This window comes from Mustela nivalis (genome assembly GCF_964662115.1).
Source record: "Mustela nivalis genome assembly, chromosome: 6".
Lineage (NCBI taxonomy): Eukaryota > Metazoa > Chordata > Mammalia > Carnivora > Mustelidae > Mustela > Mustela nivalis.
Genome location: NC_139025.1, coordinates 151,861,971 through 151,885,327, shown reverse-complemented (window position 1 = coordinate 151,885,327; position 23,357 = coordinate 151,861,971). Strand labels below are relative to the sequence as shown.

Genomic DNA, 23,357 nt, shown 5'->3' with positions numbered 1-23,357 from the left:
ACCCCTCCCTCCGTCTCTATGTGCTCCAAGCTTCCCCGTTCTCCCCTCCCCCAACCTTGGGAACTCCCTCCAAACACTGCCCCCTCCCCACCCCGTCCTGCCCTCTCTTCTTCCCCCTCCCCCCTCCCAGGCACCACCTAGTCACTTCCACACCTGAAACACTTGCAATTGCTTCGCGGGCCAGAGTTTACGTCTCTGGTCCCCACCTCTCTGGAGAACCCAGGAGTAAGGGTGCTGGTACACAACAGAAAGTGGCAGAAAGAGCACAAACCCGGGACCTCGGGAGGAACACTTTCCACATCCATCCTGCCCAGCCCTGGGGCCACACGTTCCATCTCCAGACCCACAAACTGCTGCTCCCACGACTCCTTCCTGCCTTCCTCTCTCTGGTCCCACCACCATGTGGCCTCTGCCCTTTCCCTCCTGGTATCCACTTCTTATGCCGTGGCCAGTGCCTTCTCCCCTCCAGCCTATGGCTCTGTTGGGATTCCTGTCTCTGCTCCATACTTGTTCTAAGAGGTTCTTAGAGCTCAGATGCCATCACTCATCCTGCTCAAAATCCCTCAGACTCCCACTGCCTACAGACAAAAAACCTCTTCTCCTACCTGGCATCCGGGGATCCTTCATAACCCCAATTCCCCTTTCCATGCTGACTGGTGAAAATTTAGTCCTGCTTTTTCTCGAACATGCTCTGACTTTTCCCTCTTCTAGAACTGTTTTTACTTCTGGGATGCTTTTCCTTTCGCACCCCTCTCCTTATTTGAGTCTACGTCCCCTCACTGGAGTTTTCGCCTCCTCCTCGGGGTCACCATGGTACCACTAGCCCTTTCCCACCCACTACTCAACACTCTTTATCATTGCTCTTCCCCCGACTATCGACAGGTCTCTCCTCTTTCCAGGTGAAAGCCCTGCCTGGCCCTGGAGGGAGCGGGCCATCAGGATTCCAGTGCCAGCTCTACCATGTCCTAGATGGACTATCCTTGGGCAAATCATTTAGCCCAAAGGGAACTTCATCCACAAACTGTCTACCCACTGGCTCACTGCAAGGCTTCAATTAAATACGTTGACATTTTGTGCAGGGGGTTTTGTGCAGAGTAAACGCTCAGAAAAACACAAGGGACGCAGTCCTGGAATGAATGAATGAATGCTCTGGTGCTGCAGAACAGCTAAGGGGCGGACGCTCCTACAGGGAAGCTGGGTGACCCCAGTGCCACCCGGCCCCAGCAGGCAGCTGTCAAACCGCCTCGGGTATGACACACAGCCTTGGTGTGGAGCTGCGGGAGCTGGACCCCGTCACAGCCTGGCCTGTCACCGGGGACCGCCCAAAGAGGAAGGTGGCTTGCTGAGGCCCCAGTATATGCTGGGCACATTCCAGGCCAGCAAAAAACACGTGCAGGAACACGACATGGGGATGAGTGGGTGGTATCCGAGGCACGACAGGGGACAGGAGAGCCAATCTGACGGGGTCCAGCGACCTCCCCCTCGGCTGGAGGGGCTCTTGTCAGGAGACGCAGATGTCCCTGCTTGAGGGCCGTCTGTGGTCTGAAACCCAACACTGTGGCCTTGTACAGCGCAGGGGAAGCCCACAAGTCACTATTCACTAACACTCTTCACCTAAGTTCGTGCATCTGAGGGGACCAGTTCTCTCCCCACAGGCTGAGACCCTCCCCAGGACACGTGTCAGAATGCCTACAAGTGCTCAGGCCCTTCGGCTCAGAAACCAGCCTGGGGAGTTAGGAGAGACCCAGTGCCGCAGTGCCAGGAAGCCACAGTCCCCCTGGGCACGAGGACAGCTCAGCAGAGTAAGGGTCTGTTGTTATCTGTTTCACAAGTCTAAGGACCCCTAAGAATGAACGTGGAGCACCATACCTGTATGAGGGTCAGACTGAACACATTCAGTTATTTTCTCAGCCTAAAAGTGAATGTAGAAGCCATTAGTTCTGAACGTCTACGCACGCGATCGGGGGGTCTTGCTGGGCACCCCTGTGGCCCCGAGGGCTCCCCTTACATACCTTATTGCTGCCATTGCACACTCTGATAATGGACACATAGTGTCTAATTTTTCTGCAAGTAGAAAACAAGGCATTATTTCTCTCCTGGCTCTCTAGTCTGACGGGTATGCAGCAGATTTGTATTATGAAAGAGCATCTCGTTCACAACCACAAAATGCTCTGAAGGGAACATTTCTATTGTTTGAGGCCAAGGCCACCAATAACCAGTCCAGAGTCTATAAGCATCCTCTGGAGTCTGTGCAGAGAAGAAGTGGACTCTTCAGTAAAAACACCACAATTCATCCAAGTCTTCACAACATGCAATAAAAAACACCGGTGTTTTAAACAATGGACTACAATATTAACCAACCAAAAGCCTTTAATTCTTTGGCACGTTTTCATCCTCACAGCCCTTTGCATGGCCGTTCGGCCTCAGATTCCAGTGAGCCCTGAGCTCACAGCCATCGGGGCGGTGCCACAGGCCACACGGAGCTCCCTAACTGGGGTCTACAGCCAAGCACTGTGGACTGAACTCCTCACTTAACTTACTGGGCCTGCCACCTTTCCACATCTCCCCCTGGAGTGTCAAACCCTTCTCCTAATCACAAAAAAAAAAAAAAAATGTGGAGGACAAAAAAAGGCCAAGATCAGAACAGAGAGCCCACACAGACCCACCTCCCTGAGGCAGTCCCAACGGGCAGCACAGCCAGGCGCCCAGGCATGGGAGCCTGGCAGTCAGCACGGCGGCCCTGGGCCAGAAGCCTCTGCGGTTAGTCTGGCAGTCTGCTGGACCCTGGGCCGGAAACCTCCTGCCTCAGTTTCCTCATCTGGAAAATGGAGATGATCACGGACGCCACAGTGGGTGCCCGAGAAGGCACGAAATGACGTCTCCCAGGCACTGAGAACCTGCCCACAGAGGGACGGGCTTGAGAAACCTCAGCAGCTGCTGTTGCCACCATGACCACATCTCATCTGTGTTTTTTTTCCCTCATTCCCTGGGCAGAGATCACAAACTAGGTATGATTTTGCGGTTCGATTTTTGTGTTTATCTTAAGCATTTCCCCTTACCACTTAATTTTCTATGATCGTCATTTCTAATGGCTGCATTTTAACTGTTGGGTGTCCTACAATTCATGTTCTTAATTTCCCACTGTCCATACTAAGATAGATTCTGAGACAAACCATAGGAAATTTTTAGGCTCCTGATATATAATACTTTGCAATATGTAGTCACATCTGTTTTATACAAGAGTTGCTATAAATGGGAGTATTTTAAATACCTTTATCCAGCTTGATAGGTCTATGCAGGAATAACACACAGGCTTTCAAATTAGCTAACAATCTTTTAAAATCTAGGGAGTCGGCCCATTAGTGTTCTTACCACTGATTTTAGTAACCTGACATTCTAATGGGAACACTTGGGTCTCTCTCACGTCCACGCAGCTGAAGCAAGCCCGTCTGGAGCCTGGTGGCTCTGGGTCCCAAGCTGGGGGTCAGGCTGTAGCCCCAAGGACGCTGTGTCCTGGAAGGCCATTCTTTGATGACACCTGACCTTGTGACACATCTTTCTTTTAAATTTCTGCATGTGGTTCTTAACTTACTGAAGCACTCAGAGCCAATTTTGCACTAAGCCAAACATGGCCCGCTGACTGGAGTACCTTGTTGTTCCACTTACCCTCCCTGTCCGACGACAGGTATGATCTTCACATTTTGTTGCACGTTATCTCCATTTTTCTTCTTGGCGTGGTAGATCCCTTGCCATTCCTATAAATGGAACGTAAACATGAATCGACTGTCCGTTCAAAACAAACACAAGAACATCTTCCACTTCAGGTTCTGACTCACTTATCAGGGTTACAGCAATTGGGATTATAAAGAAATTATCCCAACCCCACAGTTTTGGGTATCTGACCATTCCCCCCAAGTCCATCCCCTCCGGATTTGCCAACAAACACCAGCCCGCCATGGTGTGAGTGGTCACGGGTCTCTAGGGGCTGTCTGCTGGCAAAAGAGGGCCTGGGCCCAAGAGGGAAGCACGCTGCCCGGCTGCAGCACCCAGACTCCTCGGACTCTCTGAGCTCCCCCAACATCTGGGAGGGGGTGAACCTTGGGACTGGGGCAGAGAAGGGGCCACCTCTGCCGCCACCTGCATGGTGGCTGGCTACTGCCCTCTGGGACGTGTGAGGGTTTCTGTCCCTCGGAAGGAGGTGGAGGGGGAGCACAGCCAGATCCAGGCTCAGGTAGAAGAAATCAGAGACCTTAAAAGCCGGGACGCAGCTACACCAGCTGTGCTCTCTCTCACGATCAGACAGAATATGCACGGATCCTAGAGTGAAACCACAGAGGCGGCGTGCACGCGCCAAGACCACAGTGAGAACGGATACTGTGGGTGGCGCCTACTCTTGGGGCAGAGTGGAGAAGACTGGGATGGAGCTGGATTTTGTCACCACCTAAAATGTTCTGAATTCCTCCAAGGGTTACCAAGTTCCTTAAGCTAAGAAGAGCCCTAAAATCCACTACAGGACACTCCTCTTAGGGTGTTCTCCGGACTTTCTAGATCCCTTAGGATCTGGTGCTGACTGAGGCAGGAAGCAGACCACCATGGCAGCCTTGGTGGCCTAGCTCAACTCTCCTGTCCAAACACTCACACAGGGTCCATTCTAGAACCTTCCATGCTTACAGCCCAGCAACCTCCATGCAAATGCCCACAAGAGATCTCCTCTTCAGGCTCCTCTGAGAAAGTGGATTCAGCAGAAACCAGGACATTCTGACAGAAGCAAAGGAGGGTTCCTGGTGCCCAGTATACTTGTAAAACACTGTGCGCCAAGGAAGGACTGAAGTAAGAGACAGCCCAAGAGCCCAGCTCCATGCTTACTGGCCCCGGGACAGAAGGGAGGTGAGGGTCTGACGCACTACAGTTCTGAGAGGAGAATGGCCTGTGGCAGGCAAGGGCTAAACAGGGGTCCCTAGACTGGAAGCTACCGCTGGCCTTCCGTATCCACAGCCTGCGTACCCACTGCGGGAGGCTGCAGCAGACAGGTACAAGACTTACTTCTGAAGCTCACTATCGAGAAAAATGGGGGAAACTGACTGTAGTGATGTTTGCAAAACTCTGTGAATAGACCCAACACCGTAGTTTAAAGTCTAAACTATAGACTTTAAATGGGTGAGTTGTATAGTATGTGAATTCTCGATTATTCTCAATAGAGAATTCTCTCAATAGAGCTGTTACATAAATGAGAGGGAGAAAAATGGGAGGCCAATTCAATCCATCCATCAATTAGCACTTTAAAGTCTATCTGCACGGCTTTCTCCTCTAATCCTTTCTGAAGAGACGTGGAGCAGCCACCAGATCCCAAGCAGAGGAATAAGCCGGTCGAACCAGAGCTCTGTGTTCTGGCTGAGGAACTGGGCAAGCGAGCCAGGGCCTCTGCTTGGAGAACAGCTTTGCCTCTAAGTTCTCCAGTCACTAACAGAAATAAAAAATAGTTACTTAGCACAGATCCTACTTCTTATCAAAAATATTGACCTCTCGGGTCACCTGGGTGGCTCAATAGGTTAAAGCCTCTGCCTTTGGCTCAGGACATGGTCTCAGAATCCTGGGGTCGAGCCCTGCATCGGGCTCTCTGCTCCGCGGGGAGCCTGCTTCCCTCTGTCTCTCTGCCTGCCTCTCTGCCTACTTGTGATCTGTCAAATAAATAAATAAAATCTTTAAAAAAAGATTGATATTGACCTCTCATAAATATATGAGTTTCAGATCTTGAGAATAATACAGTACTGCCTTAGAATGCAATGACGGAAGATTCCATCTGGTAACGCACAGAAAGTCAGCAAAGCCTGACATGTGGCAAACATTCAGTAAATGGCCTGTTTCCGCCCCAGGTGGTTTTGCACAGGCCTCCCTGGGCCGGGCTCCTGCCAGAACTGTACTAAGGCCCACACCCCGCTTCTGTCCCAGGGCAGGCTAACACCGAGCTGGGCTCCTCCGACCGCTGCGACAGCCCCCTCTGGGCGCCCAATCAACGGGCTGCTCTGGCCCCAGGGCTGGCGCAGGGCCTGCTCACAGTCAACCGTCAAGGTCACTGGGGCTTCGGTTCCCTGAATGGAAAAGGTAGGCCAAGGTCAGAGCGTAGAATCCCTGCAGCCAGGCCGAGGGACGGGAACTCTGCACCAGATCAGACTGACCACTCTGGAGCGCCGCGTGCGCGGACTGGATTCAGCCAGCACCGTCCGGAGGCGGGAAGAGGCCCCGTGAGGGTCAGGCCCAGGCGGCCGTCACTCAGATGCAGGTTTAACAGACACCACAGCTCAGGGATGAAATGGACACTGAAGGGTAGAGAGGAAGCAAAACCACTCCAGGAACAGAGTCCAGGGAAGAGTTCAGGGACAGGAGGCCGACAAGCAGAGACCACAGAGGCTGGAGAGGATGGGTTTTTTATTGGGGGGACGAGGGGAAACTGCTGTTAGACAAGGCAATTTCAGGATGGCGGCGGGAAGCTGCTCATGACCCTGCTCGGAGTGGGAGGAGCAGGCCACTCCTGCAGAGCAGCCAAGGGGCCTCACCGAACAAGGAGCTTTCTGGGCAGAGCAGGGACAAAGAACCCTGTACACCTGGGAGGAAACGGGAAGAAGAGTCCGGAGAAGCAGGGAGCCTACGAGGGAGGAAAGCAGAGGAACCATGGGAACTCCAAGTTTCCAAACACTCGCCTCTGCAGCTACGCTTCAGGTGCAGGCCGGTGTCGAGCCCTGACATTCCCCCGGCACCTGCAAGACACAGTGTCCAAGGGAAGAGCCCCCGAAAGGCTCAGGTGCGTGAGGAGAGGAGAGCATGGGTTCTAGAGCCCTGCCAGGGAAGTCTTCGGGATGAGGAAAGGGAGGCCATTGGGAAGGATGTACACGGTGATGCAAAGAAGCATACGAGCGTGGAGGCCGAAAACCAAGGTCACTTGATGGCAGCGATGCCTCACTGGAGAGGAGCCCCTGGCTGAGAGCACCAGCTGGAGGGGCCGTGCAGAGTCTGTTTGTGGGCTCTCCGCTGGAGCAGCGTCGGACTTCTTCTCTGCCCACCTGGACTCTGACCCTCCAAAGCCCCCGCCAAAGGGGCTAACCACCTCCTGAGTCCCCATTCCTGTTCCCAGGGCACCTCTGGGCTCTCCCCACTGAGCCCAGGGCCAGAGTCGCCCTGCTTCTCCCTCCCTTGGGAGACTCAATCAGAAAGGCCCCATATTCTTTCATTCCCAAAACTGGGCCCAACCAAGCGGCCAGTCCTGTTGCAGGGTTGCCACGAACCAGCAGGGCGCCGCCAAAGGCCACTGGCTGCTCTTTTACCCTAGGAACTCCAAGATATGCCAAATCAATAAGCAGGCTCCTTTTTGAAATCAAGAGATATGGAAGTCAGTAATATGATAATCTTTCAGATTCTCTGCTCACAACAAACATGGATTTTATAGAACAGGTCTCCTGCTGTTCAAGCTTGAGGCCCTTTGTACTGGTGCCAGGCATATTACTTAGTAGGCGAGATGCTCTTCACAGGGATCTGGCTGCATCCCACGGCCTCACGTGCCCCTAACCGCCCCCTCTCCTCTCCCCTCGCTCTCCTCCATGATGGTGGGATGCCCCAGTGTTCTTGTGGTCAGATCAAGGCGCAGGAAAGCCGTCCTCTCTGGCTCCTGCCCAGCTGGCCCTCACAACAAAACCACCGGCTGACCCCTTCTCTAGCAGGACTGGGAAGGCCATGGGAAAGCCCCCCACGGCTTTTGGGTGCGAGACTGCTGTCTGGTCACTGCCTTCTGAGAATGCCCCTTCTCAGTGAGCGAGGGAACCCGGGGTGCCTGAGCCCCCCCAATGGGCTCTTCATCCATCTCATCCTTCAGTGCACTTTCCAGAGGACCTGCTACTCTCTCTTGCAAGAAAATCATCATCCTTGACAGAAAGGTGGAGGCAGAATGGGGTTCGGCTAGTGCCCACTTCTTTTGTTCTCCTGGGAGTGTGTCACTGGGCCCTCACAGCCAGCCTGCCCTCTCCTTGTTTTCACTGCAAGACAAATTGGTGCGCTCAGGGCCAGAGGAGACCAAAAGGACACAAGCCCGCGAACAGCATCTCAAGAGCCCAGGTACAGTGGGGTACAGGCTCTGCAGAGCCCTTCTGCCCTCTCTATGGCAGACTGCTCTGCTGGGCTACGGGGAAGGTGTTGGCTGGATGCCACAGGACAGCAGGCCAGACAGCAGGTCACTAGCGTTCAAGTGTTTTGCGTAATCAGATCAACAGTCTCTCAACTTCAGTAAGTTTTTTAGAGCCCAGCAAGAAGGACTCTGAAAAGCAGTAGCCTTTTTCTTGTCATCACACATGAAAACCTAGTAACTGTGACGGGCTAGCAGAAGCCAGTGCTCCGAGAAATACCCTTGCAAACTGAGCCTGCCTTCCTCCCACCTGACCCTCCAGCACCACAATAAAATGACCTGTCATGTTCACGGTCTGGAACAGGAGTTCTCTAAGGCAGCAGTTTATGTTCACTCTTCTTTCTAGACCAGAACCTAGCAGAGCGCCAGCCCGCAGGAGGCACTCCAGAAACGGCTGAACACATGCACGAGGCTCAGAGAATTGTTGGGCTCAGATGTGTTCTGAGACTCTGGGACCTCACTGGCAATCCTCTGCCCAAACGCACGTGCCAACATCTACCACTGGGACCATCCATTATTAGCAAGATCAATTTACTTATTACAGAGAAAAAGACACTGATTTCAAGTGTCAATCAAAGTTACTCTGCATAACAGCTAATCATACCCTACACTTCCCTGATATTTGTTTCCTCATCTGCAAAATGGGAGTAGCAGGGACACCACCACCGGTACCTCCCCGGGCTCCAGGGAAGAGTGAGACTCACATTACCTGGCACATGCCACACTCTTCCTCTTTGTTACGTGAAAGTAAAAAAGGTACTGACCTCTTACTTACCTTGCCTATCCTGATGCACGAATTTATAGTATCGAGCAAATCAGCCTTTTTTTCATTTATAGGCACTTCTGCTAACTCCTTTCCTATTAATTCACCTGACTGATAGCCCATGGTTGTTTCAAATGCAGGATTTGCATACTGGGGGGAGACAAGAGAAACAACATCAAGCAAATTAAAAGAGAATTTGAAAAGAGGACTACCAAGGGCATTCACCCAAGCTCTCACATTTTCTGCCCCAAAAGCTCAGGGGCCTGGAGCTTAACCATGACAGTTTGAAAGCCATAAAAGCATAGCCCCAGGAGATCCCTGGAGTCCAGAGAAGCCTCTGTTCTGGGGACACCTGGCTGGTCTGCTCTGGGCCCTGGGGCCCCGGAGAGAGGAGCTGGCCCCATCCCCCTTGAACACCAACAGAGGAAAGAAGCCACGTGGGGACAGGCCCAAGGAGCTACAGAAGGATTTTTTGGGTGACAATGCAGTAGACTGAAGCACCAAGGTGACTCCAGCAAGTCACCTAAGCCTGTAAGTCTCAGTCTGTGCATCTGTTTAATGGGAAGGAAACCTCTAGGTGGCCTCTCTCATGTGATACACGAGGAATGTGCTGGGAAAGCAGGCTGCAAACTGGGAAGTGTTCACAGAGGTCAGGCCGTGTGGCTGGATTTCAGGGAGAACCAGACGACTAGAAGAAAACGTACAGGGAAGTTGTGCCTGATAAAGCAGTAACTGACAGCACTTAAGGTCTGTGTTCCTTGCTAGACATGGCAGGGAGCCCTCGGCACACACGCACCCACTGAGAACCTCCTGACAGAAGGCAGGCTGCTGGGAGCATGACTCCCACTGCCGTCTGCACAGCTGGGAGACCGCCTGACCTCGCCCAGCTAGGTCGGCCTGGTGGCTGTCTGCAAACCCCCCACCAGGCTGCCCCCAGCCAGCGCCCCCAGCACCCGCCAGGCTGCCTCTCTCTCCTGAGCGAGTCGCAAGTTACAGTGAAGAGCGGGCCTGCTCCGGAGGGACAGGAAGAGCGTTTCCTCAGCACAAGCCCTCTTCTGCTCTCTAAAAGTACAAGCCATGTTATCTCAAGCCGCTTCTATGAAGCCGCTTTTGTTCAGCAACTACTAGGTTATTCTGATAATTCTGAGTAGTTTCTAATAAATTTCTATAGGTGTAAGCTCTCTTCAAAAATAGGGAGAAAGGCCAGAGCTTGCAGACGGCAGTGGTAATCCCTCTGGATAAGAGTCTCCTCTTGCTAAATAAGCAAACGGAAAGGTGAGCAGTAAATGCAAATGTGGCATTTCCACAGAATGTTTTCTAGCACCTTAGTGATTATTAGTAATTTTTCTTATCTATCAGGAACTTTAAATTATAATTATGTATTTTTAGATTTTGTTCTCATAATCCTCTAAGGAAAACTTGGTCTCCTTAACTTCAAGAAGAAGAAAAAAAAAAAAGATCATACTGGAGAGGTTCAATCCTAAAACAAGAAACAATACCAGAAATTCAGAAAAACAAACTTCCCAAATGACAAACCTGTATAACGCGGTCTTCACTTGTAATTTCAATTGCTTCTTGACTTTTCTCTAATGCAGTGAATACTGAGTTACAAGCCCTTAATGGGTAGGAAAAAAAAGGGGGGGGGGACTAATTAATGTAAATACTACAAAAAATATAATACAATCTTGGGTTATTGCATTATTGACTTATTTAAATGTGTTTTTCATTTGAGGATAAGAGTAATAAATACTAACTCAAGAAAAAGGAGGGAAATATTAAAAAAGAAATATGTTCCACAACAATGCTACTTGCGACCATGACTCCGCACAATGGATGCCCCCCCCCAACTTCCAGCGTGAGGACAGGGTGGGACACACGCCAGGCCAGATCACAGCCCTTCTCCCGCTCTGTGCCCCTGCGCACGGGACTGAACCTCTCGAGCCTGCCTTCTCCCCATTTCCCTAGTCTCCTGATGACTACAGGAGAGAAGAGAATCAAGAATCCTGCATAGAGCCCAACAGAAAGGAGGCTGTCAGTCACTTGTTATTCTTTTTTTTTTTTTAATGTAAAGAAGTATATGCATCTGGAAAGAGGAAAGAAATCATAACAAATTATAAACTTAAAAAGATAATAACCATCACCAAATCCAGAAAAGTCAACCTTAACCTTAATCCATACAGTTAACTTGAATAAGGCAGGGTTAAGAGTGCCGACCCCCTGTGCAGTCAAAAAAATCTGCATGTAACTTTGGACTCGCCAGAAACTTAAATACTAGTAGACTACACCTACTGTAGACCGGAAGCTTTATCCATAATATAACCAGTCAATTAACACAGATTTTGTATGTTATATGCCATATATATATATGTGTGTGTGTATATATATATATATATAAATACACATACATACATACATACACTGCTTCTCACAATAAAGTAAGCTTGAGAAAAGAAAATGCTAGTAAACAGATCACAAGGAAGTGAAAATACATTTATAGGTATTTAGTAAAAAGAATCCACATATAAGTGAACCTGTGCAGTTCAAATCCATGTTGTTCAAGGGTCAACCGTAATTTTATTAACAAACTACCTGACACATATCTATAGAACAGTTTCCGTATATACCTGGCAGTATAATCTTTGATGCCTATTCCTATCACAACATAATTTCACAGTTACCAGAAAGATAATTCACAGTTACCAGAAAGATAATTCAGTCTTTTCTAATGAAATACAGTTGACATATAAGATTCTATTAGCTTCAGGTGTAAAACATAGTGACTCGACATTTGTACACATTGCAAGTGATCACCACAGCAAGTCTAGGCATCATCCATCACCATGCAAAATTACTACAATACAGCTCACCCTTGAACACACAGGTTCAAACTGCAGGGTTCACTTATACGTGGATTTTCTCTAATACATACAGTACTGTAAATGTATTTTCTCTTCCTTATGTTCTTTTTAGTAGTATTTTCTTCTCCCTGGCTTACTTTGTTGTGAGGACATAGTATGTAATACACATGTCATACAAAATCTCTGTTAACTGACTGGTTATGTTATGGATAAGGCTTCCAGTCTACAGTAGGCTGTTAATACATAAGCTTCTGCGGAGTCGGGAGTTATACACGGATTTTCAACTGCAAGGAGGGTCAGTACTCCCAGCCCTGCATGGTTCCAGGGCTGACTGTATTACTCGACTGTTCCCCACGATGTACACTGCACCCGCCTGAGTACTTCTAACTGTAGTTCTGTGCCTCAGGATCCCCTGTGGCTCCGGCCCAAACCCCCTTCCCTCTGGTAGCCACCACTCTGTTCTCTGTATTTACGACTCTAGGTTTGGTTTGGCTTTGTTGTTCAGATTTCACTTAATTATCTTTGTCTGAGGGCAAGATTTCATTCTTTTTATGGCTGCATAATATTCCATTATATATATATGTGTGTGTGTGTGTATACACGCACACATTACGGAATGAATATATATATATGTAAAACATCTTTTTTTAGCCACTTACCTACTGATGGATACTCGGATTACTTCTGTAACTGGCTATTGTAAATAATGCTGCAGTAAACCCAGAAGGGCCTACTACCTTTGGGAGTTAGTGTTTTTGTATTCTTTGGGTAAATACCAGTAGTAGACTTACTGGCTCATATGGTAATTCTATTTTTAACCTTTTGGAGGAAACTTCTGTCTTCCACAGTGCCACACCTGTTTGCATTTCTACCATGAAGGTTCCTTTCCCTCCACGTCCTCACCAACACTGTATCTTGTGTGTGTGTGTGAGTGTGTGTGTGTTTTAAAGATTTTATCTATTCATTTGGCAGACAGAGATCACAAGTAGGCAGAGAGGCAGGCAGAGCGAGAGGGGGAAGCAGCCTCCCTGCTGAGCAGAGAGCCTGATGTGGGGCTCGATCCCAGTACCCTGGAATCATGACCTGAGCCAAAGGCAGAGGCTCAACCCACTGAGCCACCCAGGCACCCCTGGATCTTGTGGTTTTTGTTTTAGTTATTCTGGCAGGTATAACGTGATCTCTCACTGGGATTTTGACTTGAATTTCCTTGAGGATTAGCGATCTTGAGCATCATTCTCACATGCCTGTTGGCCATCTGTTTTCTTTCAACAGAATATCTATTTCTTTATCATTTATCTTTATATTTTATATCTCTATATATTTTCTTTATTATTTCTTTATACTTATATATATTATATATATTTTCTTTACCCATTTCTTTATCATTTGTTATTTAGTTGTATAAATTCTTTACATATATTGGATATTAACTCTTAGAGGCTAGATGATTAGCAAATATCTTCTCCCGTTCAGGAGGCTGACTTTTCACTTTGTTGTGGCCTCCTTTACTGTGCAGAAGCTTTTTAGTTTGTTGTAGTCTCATTTATTTTTGCTTTTGTGCCCTTGTCTTTGGAGTTTGAGCCAAAAAAAAAAAAAAAAAAATCATTAAAACCAGTGTCAAGGAGCTTGCTACTTATTTTTCTTCTAAGAGTTTTATGATTTCAGGTCTTACATGTAAGTCTTTAATGCATTCTGAGCTAACATTTGTATAAGGTTAATGTAATGGTCCAGTTTTCCTTACAACAATTTTAAAAACTGTCCTTTCGCCGTTGTATATTCTAGCCTCTTTTGTTGTAGGTTAACTGACCACATAAACATGGGTTTGTTTCTGTGCTCTCTGTTCTATTCCATTGATCCATGTGTCTGTTTTCAGGCCAGACTGTACTGTTCTGATTACTGTAGGCTGGCAGTGTAGTCTGAGATCAGGGAGCGTGCTACCTCCAGCTCTGTTCTTCTTTCTCAAGATTCCATTGGCTATTTGGGGTCTTCTGTGGTTTCATACAAATTTTGGGGATTATTTGTTCTACTTCTGTGAAGAATGTCAATGGAATCTTGATAGGGATTACATTAACTGTACGGATTGCTTTGCACAGTATGGACATTTTAACAATATTAATTATTCCAATCCATGAGCATGGTGTATCTTCCTGTTTATTTGTGTAGTCTCCAATTCCTTTTATCAATGTCTTATAGTTTTCAGTGTACAGGTTTCTTACCTCCTTGATCATTTATTCCTAGGCATTTTATTCTTTTTGAAGCAATTTTAAATGGGATTTATTTTTCTTTTAGATAGGTCACTATTAGTGTATAGAAATACAAAGGAATTTTGTATATTGATTTTGTATCCTGGAACCTTAGTGAATCGTTTATTAGCTCTAGTAGCTTTTTAGTGGCATCTTTAGGGTTTTCATCATAGAGTATCATTTTATCTGCAAATAGTGACAGTTTCACCTTTTCATTTCCAATTTGGATGCCTTTTATTTCTTTTTCTTGCTAACTGCTCTGGTTAGGACTTCCAGTACTACGTTAAATAAAAGTGTGTGTGTGTGGGGGGGGAGATTCTTGAATTGCTTCTGATCTTAGAAGAAAAGCTTTCAGCTTTTCACTACAGAATATGGTGTTATCTGTGAGTGTCACACGTGGCCCTTCTTACATTGAGATATGTTCTCCCATACCCACTTGGTGGAGTGTTTTTATTATGAATGGATGTTACACTCTGTCAAATGTTTTTTCTACATCTATTGAGATGATCATAGATTTTTTTAGCTTTCATTTTGTTAATATGGTATATCATGTCGATTTGATTTGTAAGTTGAACCACCCTTGTATCCCCCCCCCCCCAAATAAAAGATCCTATATGATCCTTTTAATGTATTGCTGAATTCAGTTTGCTAATAGTTGAGGATTTTTGCATCTATGTTCATCAGGGATAGTGGCCTGTCATTTTACCACTTTGTGGCATCCTCATCTGCTTTTGGCATCAGGGTAAATCTCTCCTCATAAATTGAGTTTGGAAGAATTCCTTTTTTTTTTTTGGAAGAGTCTAAGAAGAACTGGTATTAGTTATTTGAATGTTTGGTAGATTTCATCTGGTCCTAGACTCTGTTGTTGGGAGGTTTTTGATTACTGATTTAATCTCCTTACTAGTAATTTGTCTGTTCATATTTTCTGTCTCTTCATGATTCAGTCTTAGAAGATTATATGTGTCTAGGAATTTATCCATTTCTAATTGCTGGCACACAATTGTACAAAGTTGTCTCTTGCGATTCTTAATATTTCTGTGGTATCCTAAGTTCCCTTTCATTTCTGATTTTATTTATTTGAGCCCTCTTATTTTCTCCTTGGTGAGTCCAGCCAAAGGGTGTCAGTTTTATCTTTCAGTGAACCAGCTCTTAGTTCCACTGATCTTTTTTGTCTCTATTTCATTTATTTCTACCCTGATCGTATTTCCTTCCTTCTACTAACTTTGAAGCTTTGTTTGTTCTTCTTTTTCTAGTTGCTTTAGGTGTAAAGTTATTGTTTAAGATTTTTCTTTTTCTTCAAGTAGGCTTGTATTGCTACGAACTTCCCTTTTAGAGCCACTTTTGCTGCAATCTCACAGATTTTGGTGTGTTATATTCCTTTTTTCATTTGTTTCTAAGCATTTTTAAAAATTCCTCCTTTGATTTCTTTGATAGCCCTTTGGTTGTGCAGTAGCATATTGTCTTATTCTCCACATTTTTCTGGTTTTTCCAGTATTCTTCTTGTAATTCACTTCTAGTTTCATACCACTGTGGTCAGAAAAGATGCTTGCTATGATTTCAATCTTCTTGAAAGTACTGAGACTTCTTTTGTGGCCTAACATGATCTATCCTGGAGAATGCTGCATGTGCATTTAAGATTATGCATCTTGCTGCTTTTGCATGAAATGTTTTGTATGTATCTATTAAGTTCATCTGGTCTACTGTGCTGTTTAAGGCCAATGTTCCATTATTTATTTCCTATCTGGATGATCTATCCACTGATTTAAGTGGGCTAAGTCCCCTACTACAATTATATTGTCAATTTCTCCCTTTATGCTTCTTAATATTTGCTTTATATATATTCTGGTGCTTCCATGATGGATGGATATATATTTTAAAATGTTGTATTTCCTTCTGGGGTTGACCTCTTTATCATTATGTAATGCCCTTCTTTTATTACAGCCTTTGTTTTAAGGTCTATTTTGTCTCATATGAATATAGCTATACCAACTTTCTTTTTGTTTCCCGTATGGAATATCACTTTCCATCCCTTCCTTTCATTCTGTGTATATCTTTACTTCTAAAGTCAGCCTCTTGTAGGCAGGCACACAGACGAGTCTTTTTGAAAATTATTAATTTTTGATTCAAGTATCATGCTTTTTGATTAGATAATTTAATCTATTTACACTTAACGTAATTATTGGGTATTTCTGCCATTTTTGTTCACTGTTTTGTGGATGTTTCCATAGTTTCTCTCTGTTCCTTTCTTCTCTTTCTTTCTTTCTGGTTTGATAGCTTTCCTTAGTGTTATGTTTACATTTCTTTCTCATTCTCTTTTGTGTATTTGCTGTAAGTTTTGCTTCGTGGTTACCATGAAGTTCACATATATTGTCCTATATATTGAACAGTCTATTTTAAGTTGGTAACAACTTAAATTTGATCATAGTTCAAAAACATATTTTTACTAACCCCTCGTTTTGTTTTTAGTGTCACATTTTACACTATTTTATGTGTAACAGTTATTGTAACTGGCTTTATAAGTGACGAATCTGCTACCTTTACTATAGATTTACCTTTTCCAGGGACATTTTTTACTTTCACGTATTTTCTTGTTATTAATTAGTGCCATTTCTTTTCAGCTGGAAGAAATCAGTAATTTTCTTAGCAGAAACTTTGCAGGTCAGAAGGAAGTGCCATGACTTACTCAAGGTGCTGATGGTAAAAACCCTGCGACCAAGAATACTCTAACTGACAAGACTGCCATCCAGAGAGACCAAGAGTTTTCCAGATAAGCAAAAGCTCAAGTTCATCACCACTAATCAGCTTTACAAGAAATGTTAAAGGGAGTTCTTTAAGCTGAAAGAAATGGCACTGTTCTATTTAAAGTTATACCATAATCTACTCAACAAATCTCCCATGATTGGACATTTATTTAGCTTCTAATTTAGTTCTCTTATATGCCTCAGAAGATGGAAAAAAAGAAAGCAACTGCCTGCTTGTTCATAAAATGCAAAGACAATATTAAGGAAACTAACAATAGCAAAGCTTTTACATTATTCCTGGTATTAACAAACTATCTCACTAAACAAAACAAAGCAGCCTAGACAACAGAAATGAGCTTTTATTTCTTGGGTATATAAAAATCAAGTGATGAAATGTGAATTATATATCAATGAAACTATTATTTAAAAAATAAACAAATAAACAATGAGCAAGAAGTTCCCAACTCTGATATATCAAGCTTAGAGTAGATGGATCTGTGAGAAGCTCTACTCGGTTTTATCATACTTTTTAAAATTGTTGCAGATTTGATAAATAAAAAATGGTATATCGTTCTCATTTTCATTTCTTTGATTACTAGTGAAGCAGATATCTGTCTTTTCACATCAACTGACCATTAATATCTCCTGTGAACTGCCTGATCATGGCCTTTTCAATTTTTTCTACTGGATGTTTCCATTTTTCAATGATCCATCAAAGCTCTTTACACTATTGGGTTTTAACCTGTCTGTCCTATATGCTACAGATATATTCTCCCCCATGTTATTTATCTAAAAATGTAACAATATTGGGGTGCCTGGGTGGCAGAGTCAGCTAAGTGTCTCTCAGTTTCGGCTCAGGTTGTGATCTCAGGATCCTGAGATTGATCCCCCCATCAGGGTCCATGCCCAGCAGGGAATTCTGCTTAAGATTCTCTCTCCCCCCTCTCTGCCCCTCCCATTCATGTGTGCATGCTCTCTCTCAAATAAATAAATACATCTTTAAAATAAAATAAAAATAAAAATGTAACATTATTTAAGGTTTAAAAAAAAAAAAAAAACTGTAGACAAGCTTAACATTTTTACAGTGTTTAATCTGACTCTATTTGTTTACCCAATCTGGCTTTTATGCCATGCCGAATTTAAAAAGACTTCATCATCCAATTACATATGTTCGCTTACATTTTTAGTAGTCATGTAGCCCCACTTTTAACATCAAGTCTCTGGAATTTATTTTGGGGTTGGGTGTGAGATCAAGATGTAACTTAATTTTCCTTCCAAACAGTTAACAAGTGCTCGCTTCGGCAGCACATATACCAAACAGTTAACAAGTTGTCACAATTTTATTCACTGAAAAGTCTGCCCTTTTCCATGTTGATTTAAGCTGCCATGTTGCTCATATGCTAAATTCGTAAATATACTCAAGTCTATTTCTACACTTTACATTCCAGTTTACTGATCTAGCGGCAACACAAAGGTGCTTGTTATATAGCTTGTTAGCGCATTTGAGCATCCAGCAAAACAAGTCTGGATTTCTCCCAGGTCTCTAGCCCACATCACCCCCTTCCCTTCAGATCTTCCCTTCCCTTCACTACGGACTTCTCCCTTGGTTGCCAGCTGGGGCAGAGAACAAAGCAGGGCACGACGGCAGATGGGGACAGAGAGGTAAGCAGAAGACGGACCACAGAGAGCTGTGCAGGCCATATCCGAGAGCCTGGACTTCATCCTAAAGGCAATGGGGAGGTGGAAAGCCCACTCACGAGTGGAACTGCATGTCACTGTGGTGTGGAGAATGACAGGAGTCAAGACGGATGCAGGGAGACTGACCGATAGCTCAATAGTCCGGTAAGAGGAAAGAGGTGCCTAAAGCGGAAGGTAAGTGGGCACATTCCACAGATATTCAGGAAGCAAAACCGACAGGACTGGGTCAGTGACGGGTGTTGGGGATGCGTAAAGGAGACCCGGTGGTTTCAAGTCTAGGGCCACAGGGGAGGTGATGCTGTGTTCACTGAGCTAAGGGATGCAGGAAGGAAGGTCAGAGGTTACAGTCAGATTTAGGGGTGAAGGACAGACAATGACTGCAGGTTGGGAAAGGCTGATCACACCCAGAGGGATTCCCTGTGCTGCGTGCTGCTTCTGAGGTCTCAGATCTACCTCACTTCATCCCCCGGGGGGTCACTGCTGCACCCTGACCCGACCAGATAAGGTCTAGTATCAGCGACTGAGGAGGACGCATTCCTCTCAGGCCGGCAGCCTCACTTGCTGTGGGGATGCTGCAGCCGGCCTGCATCCCAAGGGAGGGAGGAACAGGCCTCGAGGCAGCCATCGCGGCAGCCATCCACCTCAGCTTCCTGACAAAACCTGGCAACAAACCTCTTCTGGACACTTTACTAGCCTTGAAACACATCTGCTCGTCAGAACTTCTCTGCTACCTCAAGCTTCATTTCCTTTGGTCTGGGAAGTACTTCTGCTTCCTGCACATGGAAGCCAGCACTGTCCCCACTCATCTCCCTCCCTCAAGACCCGACCCCCTTACCTCTGCCCTGGGCACCTACACACACAGTCACCTCCTTCTCCCCTTGGTCCCTGGAAATGTGCAAGAACAGACCACCCAAGGAAGAAACCCAGGTTGACAAAGAGCTGCTGACTTTTTCCTCCTTCTATCAAACTCATATAATTTTAAGAATTTTTTGCTTTCCCAATCGTACAAGGAACTAGGTTTCTATTCAACTAACTTAAAAAAAAAAAATCTGTTGCTCAGGAGCAAATTACAAAATGATTATCTGCAGAGAAGAAAACATGTCACCTAGCAAAGATAACTAGTACTGGTAGGTTGGGTGTAAACAAGTTATTTTTTATTTTTGTAAAAAACTAATCAGATAATTCGGTATTTCTATTTCCAGCCTGCTTTTTCCGCCTACATTCTTTCGGAGCCCCACCTCTAAGTGCGAGTCTCCATCACTAACAGGACCACTCGAGGGACGCCCAGGTGGACGCCAAGAGTCTGTGTGAGGAGAGTCCCCGGGTCGCTGCCCGCTCCCACCTCAGCAGGAGGTTGGTTAGAGCCCAAAGAGCCACAGCCCAGACCTCCCCGGCCGAGCCCCCTGCACGCTGTGGCGCGGGCATCCCAGCCGGGGAGGGACTGATTACCTGAGTTTGAGCTGGGACCGCACCTCTCCGAACTCCAGCTGGAGCAGCTCGTTGTAGCAGGCCATGAGGCTGGGGTTCTCCACATACCTCTGCGAAGAGAAAGGACACGTGGATAAAGCAGTGTGTCTCCGAAGTCAGTGTGTCCGTCGACAAAAACACCTCTTCAGCAGACTTCTCCAGCGGGGAACGGGAACCTAAAATCTGCATCTTTAGTGATGAACAGGAACTGAGAGAGGAAACCTGTGGTACCAGAGGAGCGCCGACAAAGGCTTTGTTTGAGGTGAGAGGATTTTGGATGTCTCCATGTCGCTATCAGAGCCTAGAATACATGGGAGGAAGAAATCTATTTAACTCAAGTCCTACTTCCATTAACTGCCGGAGCACACTCCCTTCCCCGAGCACAGTCCGCGTCCTCGTTACAACCGTTCAGGCTCACAGGAAGCAAACACACGCTTGTGCTTCTCTTTGCCCCAGGATTTCACAAAGAGAACCCCCACTTGGGCGACACCTTCCTACGCTCACCTTGAACCACAGCTCAACCAAGCCACCAAAGGCTGGCCCTCCACGGCTTTCTCCCATGGCCCTTACTGCCCTGGACAGTGACGACCTTGTGTAAGAGCATTTATGTAATGGAAGCATCTCACCACACAGCAAACGACACAGTTCAAGAAGCATGGACCCATTCCACCACCAAATTCTGTATTCCATGAAGACATCTTAGAAGTCACTGTGTTCTGTCACATAGTTCCATCAAGGTAGCAGAAATATTTGCGAACAGTTACTCACCCCTATTTCTATGACCCGGCTCAATGCACGGCTGATCCTCTGCCGGTAAGGAGGAGGCTGAGGCCTAAGAGGCAGGCCAGGGTCTCTGCAGGTCACACCTCCGAGCCAAGGCCAGACCCATCTGGAACATGGGCCCCTCAAAGAGTTCCTGGCTCTGCCACAGGCAAGGGGACCAGTCTCCCATTTAAACAGTGATCAGGGTCTTGCCTGAGTGTCAAGCAGCTAATGATCAGCCCCAGGTTCATGCCTTGTAAACGGTATGACCCTAACTGAGGTCCCCACTCTCCTGGGCCAGCTTCCTCACCTGCAGAACAAGACCATCCTGCTCACAGGCGCTCCGGATGACCACAAGCACCAAGTGAGGCCACGGGCGACAGCTCAAACTGCACAGTGACCAGAGAGTACGGTGACTGCTGTCTCTGGGAAGTGGCAAGGCCAGCCGTGGGCATGGTGGTCCCTAATCCACAGGCTAAAACCTAGCCCTTCTCACTCACAGAAGTCAGAGAGGTGCCGTGGCTCCCAGCTCTCACAGCTTAGAGAGGACGGCGTTGGACCCGCCATCTGCTCTTGGTCAGCCCCGACTCCACAGAACCCCGGAGAAGGCCATCCACCTGCATAGGCACCTACTGTTGACTCGCCAGGAACAGGGAAAAGAGTCCTGGGCACAGTGCTTGTGCCACTGCCAACAGATGGGGTGGGGACCGGAGCTGTCCAAGGGCACGGCTGGCTTCACTTGCTCTGCCGGTGAGATCGTGGGACATGCAGACATGTGAGCTTATAAATGGCCTCCCAGGCACGCAACCAAATTCTTCACTGGGTGTGAATGCACATATCCAGTCTTCCCAGCCTTTCTCCAACTTCCACGTATGTTTCAAAGGTTCCACGAGTTCCAGTTCCAGAGAAGGGCACTGGGACCAAAACGCCTGGGAAACAGGCCGCTGCTCCTGCACCTTCAACAGCAGTTGGCCTCCTCCCCCTACCCCATCCCACCAGAGGGGCCCGGCCACAGATCGTAGGGATCTGAGCTGACTCACCCTCGCTTTTTCAGAGCCTTTTTCCACACCCCCCTCGCTGGGCCCCACTCAGTGGTTCTCAACCCCAGCGCTATTAGAATGACCTGCAATCTTACAGACTAACACCAGTCTGCGGGCCCCCAACACCACCCGAAGGGCCTCTCCAGGGAAGCTCTTCCAGGGACTCTCACGCACAACCAGTCCTGAGGTGCTCCAAGCCTGAACTTTTCACATGTTAGACAGCAAATGCCCAACTGAGGAAGCAAGCAGGTCTCCATCCATCCTGAAATCCTGAACGACGGCGCGAACCCATAAAAGAACTGACTGACCCCTTGAAGACCAGAGAGACCTCACTGCAGGGCTGTCTGTCAGGTCTAGTGCTGAGTCAAGTGTTGGCACCGCTGCCTACCAGCCATGGGACTTGGCGGTCACCATGCCCTGTGTCAGCTCAGTATCCCGTTGTTCGTGAAGGTACAGGACCCTGCTTAAAGCAAGACTCATCTTCACTTGTGGTCCCCGAGAACTGGCCATCCACCTGAATTCCTCATCCACCTAACGGGAGAGCCTGCTGCTGCCTCACCTACCAGGTCACATACCTCTACAATGACTACTTTCAAGCTTCTGTGCGTGGGGACGTGTACCGAGATGGTCCTAGCAAAGGTTTCAGGGGACCCCTTGACCAAGTGTGAGGGTGAGATGGGGGAGAATGTGTGCGTCGGCCGCTCTGGCACTTTCAGGTTAGCTTCATGACAGCTCGATTACACTAAGGAAATAGAGGGGCTGAGGTGTGCTAGCCCTTCTCCCAGGACGCTCTCTCCAGTCCACACAGCTCTGCCAGGGCGCTGCCTTGCGGGGAATTTCAAACACACACATTCCCAACACGCATCTATGCCCTTTCAAAGAGACTTCCTACGAATATAAAGCTTCAGGACTTCTGGGGGACGTTGGAAGCAAACACTCCAAGGCAGGTCACATCATCTATCCCCAAGTTTCACTAGAAAGTGGAAGCTTCAGAGGTCCTTGCCATAGCCATAGATAGACAGACAGACAGATAAATAAAGCCAGTTCGGAAGCCAAGAGTAGTAACATAAAGTTCTGCAGAGTTAGTTGGGCCAGTTTCTGTTCTTGTGTGAGTGCTCTGCCTAGCAGGCTGGAGTGCGGCACGATCTGGGATCCACCAGCGAGAAGGTTCCACAGCTCTCCACCCCGGATTCTGTACTTACAGGAACACTGACCTTCCCACTGGCTGCCCTGGGTTTTTCTCAGACAACTTAGTATGGATTCCTGGAGGTGAGGCAATGCGGGCAGGTGCTGAGATCGGTGTATGTTCTGGGGGTTGCCCCCCAAAAAAGGGGGGGAACCATCAAACTAACAATAATCTAATGTGTGCTTTTTATATAAAATTGTGTTGTATAAAATAAAATCTTAAGTTCCATATTACTGGATGTTAGTATTGGAATCTGTTCTTTTTTGTCTGCATTTACTTTCTACCTTTGTTCATTTGTTACTAAGCTTTTATCATTTTGTTTTAGAAATGTCATATAACCTACTTAATAAACCAGTCTGGCAGCATATCTTTTTTTTTTTTTTTTAAATGGGGAGAAATTAGTCTGTTCGCATACACTTGATTTTACTC

General features: G+C 46.8%; 1 protein-coding gene across 1 annotated transcript in view; it reads right to left on the bottom strand.

Annotated features, from left to right (window-relative positions):
• Window positions 1-23,357, bottom strand: part of PDE8A (phosphodiesterase 8A) — a 145,417-nt gene that overhangs the window by 38,911 nt on the left and 83,149 nt on the right. The window contains exons 6-11 of the mRNA XM_082736149.1: window positions 19,923-20,011; window positions 10,470-10,548; window positions 8,946-9,083; window positions 3,667-3,755; window positions 2,013-2,064; window positions 1,870-1,912 (exon numbers count right to left, since the gene is read on the bottom strand). Coding sequence (XP_082592275.1) covers window positions 1,870-1,912; window positions 2,013-2,064; window positions 3,667-3,755; window positions 8,946-9,083; window positions 10,470-10,548; window positions 19,923-20,011 — 490 coding nt within the window. The remainder of the gene's footprint in view (window positions 1-1,869; window positions 1,913-2,012; window positions 2,065-3,666; window positions 3,756-8,945; window positions 9,084-10,469; window positions 10,549-19,922; window positions 20,012-23,357) is intronic.